The sequence below is a fragment of the Lepus europaeus genome, chromosome 3, assembly GCF_033115175.1.
Source record: "Lepus europaeus isolate LE1 chromosome 3, mLepTim1.pri, whole genome shotgun sequence".
Taxonomy (NCBI): domain Eukaryota; kingdom Metazoa; phylum Chordata; class Mammalia; order Lagomorpha; family Leporidae; genus Lepus; species Lepus europaeus.
The window spans coordinates 25050208-25058054 of NC_084829.1; the positions used below are offsets into that span (position 1 = coordinate 25050208).

The 7847-nt window shown below is 51.2% G+C and overlaps 1 protein-coding gene across 1 annotated transcript; it reads left to right on the top strand.

Moving 5' to 3' along the window:
* The first annotated feature begins 626 nt into the window (after positions 1–626).
* Positions 627–3761, top strand: NHLRC1 (NHL repeat containing E3 ubiquitin protein ligase 1). Its single transcript, XM_062187369.1, has one exon. It carries the CDS (start codon positions 645–647, stop codon positions 1812–1814), a length of 1170 nt encoding a protein of 389 aa, XP_062043353.1. The 5' UTR covers positions 627–644; the 3' UTR covers positions 1815–3761.
* Positions 3762–7847: the final 4086 nt, after the last annotated feature.

Genomic DNA, 7847 nt, shown 5'->3' on the forward strand with positions numbered 1-7847 from the left:
GTAAGATGATCTACTGAAGCCACTTCCAGGAGGGCAGGCATGGAACAAGTCCTACAGCAAGCATCGCTGATGACAGCAGCCTTCTGGTTTCACATTAACTCCCCTGGAAGACGTTCTCCCAACTGACATCATTCACCCAGTGGGGTTGTTGTATTACCCTAGAACATCCCATAGGCACACACCCACACAAAGGGAGTATGCACACCTGCCTGACCCTCCTCACCCCCTGGGCAACTTCTGTTGTGTGTCTGTTTCCCTACTCAGATCACAAAGCTGTCTTGAGCGGATCAGACAAGAGACAGACTAACGTGACTCAGCCCGGCCAGCCCCAGCACCCAGCACCCAGAGCCGCGGGTTGGAAACACTGCTGGGCACCAGCGTTGAAACCCTGGGTGCTGGTCTTTGCTTTGCCACTTATTAAAGGCTTCGCAATAGGGAGCAACCCGCTCGTCCTGCAGTGCGTGTCCTGCCGCACCGGGCCAGGCAGTCAGGAAACAGGGCCGAGGGCGCCCACCAGGGGGCAGCAGGCCGCGGCCTACGGCGCCGCCGCGCGCGACGTCAGGGCGGAGGCCCCGCCCCGTGGCCGTGACCGTGGGCGGCGCGGGGACAGCGTCCGGCGCGGCGGGAACGCGTCGAGCCGCGCCATGGGGGCCGAGGCCGCGGAGGCCCGGCCGGCGCTGCGGGAGTTGGTGCGCGAAGCCGAGACCAGCCTGCTGGAGTGCAAGGTGTGCTTTGAGAGGTTCGGCCACCGTCAGCAGCGGCGGCCGCGCAACCTGCCCTGTGGCCACGTGGTCTGCCTGGCCTGCGTGGCCGCGCTGGCGCACCCGCGGACGCTGGCTCTCGAGTGCCCCTTCTGCCGGCGAGCCTGCCGCGGCTGCGACACGAGCGACTGCCTGCCGGTGCTGCACCTGCTGGAGCTGCTGGGCTCCGCGCTGCGCCCGTCGCCAGCTGCCCAGCGCGCCGGCCCCAGTGCGCCCGGGGCCCTCAGCTGCCACCAAGCCTTCGGCGGCTGGGGGACGCTGGTCAACCCCACCGGGCTGGCGCTGTGCCCCAAGACGGGGCGGGTGGTGGTGGTGCACGACGGCAAGAGGCGGGTCAAGATCTTTGACTCCGCGGGAGTGTGCGCGCATCAGTTTGGGGAGAAGGGGGACGCAGCCCAGGATGTCAAGTACCCCCTGGATGTCACCGTCACCAACGACTGCTACGTGGTTGTCACCGACGCCGGCGACCGCGCCATCAAAGTGTTCGACTTTTTTGGCCAGATCAAGCTGGTGCTCGGGGGCCAGTTCTCCTTGCCCTGGGGCGTGGAGACCACCCCGCAGAACGGCGTCCTGGTCACTGACGCCGAGGCAGGGTCCCTGCACCTCCTGCAAGTCGACTTTGCCGAGGGGCTCCTCCGGGGAACGCAGCTCTTGCAGGCGTCTCTGTGCAGCCCTCGCGGGGTGGCCGTGTCCTGGCTCACCGGGGCCGTGGCCGTGCTGGAGCGGCTGGCCGGCAGCGCCAGGGTGAAGGTGTTCAGTTCCAGGATGCAGCTCCTCAGCCAGGTGGACACCTTTGGGCTGAGCCTCTTCCACCCTTCCCGGGTAGTCGCCTCGGCCGTGACCTTTGATCACCAGGGGAACGTGGTCGTCACAGAGACCTCTGGTCCCGCTGTCCTGTGCCTAGGAAAACCCGAGGAGTTCCCAGCTGTGAAGCCCATGATCAGTCACGGGCTTTGCCACCCCGTGGCGCTGGCCTTCACCAAGGAGAATTCTCTTCTCGTGCTGGACTCTGCATCCCACTCTGTCAACGTTTATAAAGCTGACTGGGGCTGAGGGGGTGTCGGGATCCCGGAGCAGCCGCGAGTGATCTGCCTAACCCTGCATAAGTCAACTCTTCTCATCCAGGCAGGCAGGGAAAATTGTAACTGCCTGGTAGGCTCAGAAAAGTTGGGGGCAGTTACTAAGGAGTAATTAAATCTACCATTTATTGAATGCCTACCCCCCAGTGCTGAGAAATTTGTGACTATTGGATCATTTAATCCGGGATGCCCGGTGAGGTTAATGTCTAAAACTAATCCCATCTCAGAGATGAGAAAACTGAGACCCAGAGAGCTTAAATGACTTCCCCAAGGTCACAGTCACCTAGGGGACAGTCACAGATTGGCCCCAGTCCTGGCTTCAAAACCCCTTGCTCTTAAATAATAGATGTGAGTAGATATGGTTGCTAAGTGTGTTTACAAGTAGCTAAGTAGTTAGATGCACAAAGAAAGGAGACTTTGTAGAGTACAGGAGAAAAAGGATTTTGTGATGGGCATCAGCGTGTCAACTTGCAATCCCTCTGACGGAATAGAGGTATGTGAATAGGAAAAACAGCAGACCGTGGCTTTTAGTGCCTGTCTCTCCCCTGTAGGCACTCAGGAAACGCCACTGTTGTCTGGTTGAGAAGGGCTTGTGTTGGTGGAGACCGTGCCAGAGGGTGGGCCGAAACTCCCGTTCTCTCCATCACCACAATAGGTTCATGGCAGAAGTGATTTGCTGGCCATTTTATCATCAGTGGGCATCGGAAGCACGTTGCAATGGGGGCTTTTCTCTGTGCAATTTAAATTTCATCTCTGCCTTGGAAACACTGTGTACTCAATGAACAGTTCCCCTAATCCTTTTAGGCCCCTGGTAAACACTTAAATACTTCTTCAGTTGAAGTGTAGCCTTGACCAAGGTAATACCAGCTTAATGTTGAGACTGAGTAAATGAATGGGTGGAAATCGCAAGGGAAGTGGCGGGTTCTTTCTAAGGTGTGTGTTTTTAGCTGGCGCAAACATCTTAGAGTTTAGGGCTACACGAACAGTAGCAAAGAACCAGCACCTCAACAGCAGCAGAAGTAGTTGCTCAGGGAGGAAACAATTTCTCAGTGAGAGTTTGCTCTAGGTAATAGCTGATGATTATCAACAAAGCAATATTCTGTTTATGCAGAGTTTTAATAGGTAAGTACATGCTAGAGACAGTTTCCAAATTATGAGTCATGTATGTTCCAAAGACTGTAATTCTGTCTTTTGGAGCTAAAAGTGAGAGCATGCCCCCATGCCAGTCCCAAGAGCCCGTTTGCCCTCAGTGTTCCTGTCACGTATTACTAATGATGAGACGTCAGCCACGGTGGCCCACCATTTGTGACTGTATTCCAAGCAGGAGTTTCAGGGGCAGATCAATCCTACACACCCCTGGGAAGTTACCCTTAGGTTGATGACATCACAGATAGTCCGAGGAAAAGCTGGAGAGGTAAGTTCAGATTTGATAGGACAACCAAGAATTGAGCTTAAAACATTTTCCCTAGGGACACTGATATTACAGAGTCTCAGGGTCAGTTGAGCCAGTTCAAGAGATGTTCTCTTTGAAATTAGCAATGACAGCATCTGTAACTAGTTAGTTGGCCCTCCATACCTAGGGGTGGGTTCCACGTCCATGGCTTCAACCAACCCACATAGAAAATAAGTGAAAGGGCCTGTGTTGTGTTTTTAACAAGTTAAGCAATCGCCTGCTATGCTGGCATCCCATATGGGCACCGGTTCGAGTCCTAGCTGCTCCATTTCTGATCCAGTTCCCTGCTAATGTGCCTGGGAAAGCAGCGGAAGATGGCCAAGTGCATGAGCCCTTACACCCACGCGGGAGACCTGGAAGAAGCTCCTGGCTTCAGCCTGACACAGTGCCAGCTGTTGCGGCCCCTTGGGGAGTCAACCAACGGATTGAAGAACTCTCTCTCTGTTTCTCCCTCTCTTTCTCTGTAACTCTGCCTTCCAATAATAAATAAATATTAAAAAAAGTAATCTAGAGATGATTTGCAGTTTGCAGGAGGATGTTCACATTGTGAATTTTATATCTATGGGTGTGTTTGTGTGTGTGTGTCCCAGAACCAATTTTTTGAGGGTGCCAGGGAACAAGTGTGAAGCTGTGCCTACACCATGTCCAGACAGCACTCACCGTAAAGCAGTGGCAAATGCAACACACACGGAGAGATGTGAGCAAGGGGTTGCTGGTTACTGGGTAGATCACCCCACCAGAAAGATTGAGCACGAAGGGAGATGATGTGGGAGTGTATCAGAGATGTGACAACAAGCGACCTTGTTAACCGCTACCTCTCCTCCCTAGGTTATCAGGCTTGGCAGTGAGGTGGACAGGATATGCCTTGCAAGGTACATAGCAGCTCTCCCCAGGAATGCATTCGTGATGCAGGAGCTGAGTGTCCCTGGGCAGGGCACAAAGCTCATTATTCTAGCTCTCCAAGCACACACACACTAGGGGGTGGTTTCACACATGTAAGGCAGGTATGAAGTTCTGAACTGTGTTCTTTGCTGCAAGCTTGCTAGAGGCCTTGAGACTTGTCACCCTGAAGTACAGGTTATTGAAGAAATCGGGGGGTCCTGAGATAAGCAGGAAGAAACTATCCCAGTAAAAAGCAAAAGGTTCCCAGGTGATGGAGGAGAGCTGGAATGACTCTCAGCAACTGAGGGAAAAGAATGCGACCAGAAACAGAAGAAGAAGGAAAAGAAACAGCTCTTCCCGAACATCTACCGCGCACTACCTGCTGAGTCCATAAATGCAAACACAGCCTTTTGGCCACTGCCTCAGCAGTTCTTACATCACCCTCCATCTGTTCCACTTTTGCTCAGTCCCCGATCTTTGGGTTGCCGCCTGTCTTTGACCTTGTTCTGCCCTATAGACTTGCCACGTAGACTTGGCTTTCCCCGTCTCTCTCCTTGGCATTTTCTAAAGACCTTGGTTCAGAATCATTAATCTCCACTCCAGCAACTTTAGCTCTGGATCCCATGACCCAAATCATCACCACCTGGCTACTGCCTTATCTAAGTTTTTCCCGACACCTCCGCTAAGTGGGGTGCAGACCCCTCAGAAGTGAATTATGCACCTTTTGAGGAAGAGGCATTATGACATGCACCTCAGGGAAAAAGAGGAAGAACCACTGTTGATAGCAAATTTAACAATCTCTACACCTGCCGCAGACAGAGGAAACCCTCTGGAGGTGAATGTCCCGCTGATAGAAGCTATGCAGGGGAGGCGTATCATGGTGTAGCAGGAGATGACTATTGTCTTGAAGAAATGATAGAAAACGTAATAGAGAGGTTGCCCACACAGCCACTGTCCTGGATAATCAGGTCTGCTGTGCTCACAGCTCCTTACAGGGAAAACCACCCGTCCCAGGAGTCCTCCCCAGGAGCCAGTCCTCAGCAACCAAACTCAACCGCAGTAGCCCCTCCAGCAATAGCTGCCTGGCCAGGTGTGTGCATCTGACCCCAAAACAGCCCCGCTCTGAGTGATGCCCCATTAAGTGTACTAATTAGACCAGGAAACCGGCTATGCATTGGCATGGGGTGAATAAGCTTTCCTAAAAAAGGGCAAGGAGATCCCGTTGGGTTCTTGGGACTTTTTAGAAACATGGGGCACATCAGGAAGATGGCGGCCTGAAGGGTGCTGCTAACAGGCTCCGTGAGAGGGGCACAGAGGGTCCCTGTGAGCAAGCCAAACCATGAATAAGAGGAGGCTGTGAGGCAGGGGACAGACCCAACGGCAGGAGTCCAGGTCAGAATGGGAGAGCAAAATGCATCCAGACAAGCTGTAGCTTAGGGTTGTGTTACTGCCAGGGGCCAGCTCAAGGATCCCTCCTGCTGAGGTCACTGGAGCTGCACTGACTTCTCTTGGCCTCTCAGCAAGGCCCAGGTGCACTTTGCTTTCTCTCCTTGACGTCCCAAGAACGCTCTCCAACATTGTATGAGCCCTGGTACAGATGATTCTCCACATAGGATAGGGTGATATCCTGACAAACCCACGATAAGTTGAAAACATTGTAAGTGGGAAATGCACTGGATGTACCTGACCTCCCATGCATCCTGGCTCAGCAACACAGCACACTGCTCCCTCGTGACCGTGGGGGCTGCCTGGGGGCTATGCTCCTCTGCCACTGCCCGGGTATTACCAGAGAGGATGGGATCTCACAGTGCTAGCCTGGGGAAAGACCCAAGTTCCACCCTCCAAGTACAGTTCCTACCGCCTGCATATCATTCTTGCACCATTGTGAAGTAAAAAGAAATTTTAAGTGAAACCATCCTATGTTGAGACCAGTTGTACTAAATAATCCCTTGCTTCAGCTAACCTAAATGATTTTTTTTTTTTTGGCAACAGAAAGGGCCTAACAAAAGTTATAGTACTTTTGCTAATCTATTTGGAGAAAATTGGACTTAAGTATATTGATCTTGATATCATGAGTTAAGAATCTTGGGGCTAGCATCGTTGTGTAGCTTGTTGAGCCACTGCTTGCATATGGGAGGCAGTTCATGTTCTGGCTGTTCCACTTCTGATCCAGCTCTCTTCTATTGCACCTGGGAAAGCAATGGAAGATGGCCTGGGCCTGGACCAGCTCCAAATGTTGAAGCTATTTGGGGGAGTGAACCAGTAGATAGAAGATCTCTCTGTAACTCTGCCTTTCAAATAAATAAATAAATATTTTCTAAAAATCCTAATTCTACGGAAAGAAACACTCTCCCATCAATACATCCCTCACTAATACTTGTGGGACAAGATAGAGTACAATTCAAGGCTCACAAATCACAGATCTAAATATTTATGAATTACAAATCAAGTCAACAAGCTGTTCAATAAAATTCATTCAATTATCCTACCTTGGCCAAGGCAAATACAAATATTAAGGTGTACTTTTGGGGTGGGCATTGGAGCAGAGGTTAAGATGTTTCTTAGGATGCCCACAATCCCATCCTGGAGCGCCTTGATTCAAATCCCAGCTGCTTCCAATTCCAACTTTCTGCTGATGCTCACCTTGGGGGCAGAAGGTGATAGCACAATGATTTAGGTTCCTGCCACTCATGTGGGAGACCCAGCTGGAGCTTTGGGCTCCTGGCTTTGACCTGTTGTTGTGGGTATTTGGGGAATAAACCAGTGGATGGAGGATCCCTCTGTCTCTGTCCCTCTTTCTTTCTGTCTCTGTGTCTTTCAATTAAAATGAAAATAAACAAAATTTTTAAGAAATAAAGTGCATTTTTGTTATAATCTGGAAGGCCAACTTCCATTTTAGAATACTGGGATAAAGTATTTGCTCATTTTTGAGATGCCAGATTTTAAGCAAGAGCATAAAAAGCCAGAGTGTGTTTAAAAGATATGAAGAAGAATCTAGAAAGTGTATTGTTTGGCCGGCGCCGTGGCTCACTAGGCTAATCCTCCACCTGTGGCACCGGCACCCTGGGTTCTAGTCCTGGTCGGGGCGCTGGATTCTGTCCTGGTTGCTCCTCGTCCAGTCCAGCTCTCTGCTGTGGCCCAGGAGTGCAGTGGAGGATGGCCCAAGTCCTTGGGCCCTGCACCCACATGGGAGACCAGGAGGAAGCACCTGGCTCCTGGCTTTGGATCGGCACAGCACGCCGGCCGCAGCGGCCATTTGGGGGGTGAACCAATGGAAAGAAGACCTTTCTCTCTGTCTCTCTCTCTGTCACTGTCTAACTCTGCCCGTAAAAAAAAAAAATGTATATTGTTTTTATCAAGAGCCTTGGATAATCACTGACGTCATACATAAGAATGTTAATTGTTAAATCAACAACAGGAGTCACTGTGCACTTACTTCCCATGCAGGACCTCTGTCCTCAAAGAGTTGTTTTATAAGAATTAGCTGTAAAACTTGTTCTCAAAGAGTTTGTGTGTATGTGCGTATGTGTGTGTGTGTGTGTGCGTGTGAAAATTGTGATACTAATCAAATGTGATACTAATCAAAATACAAAGGACATTCTTCTCCTATACAGGAAAAATGATGCTGAAATTCATATGGAAGCGCAGGAGACCCCGAATAGCTCAAACAAT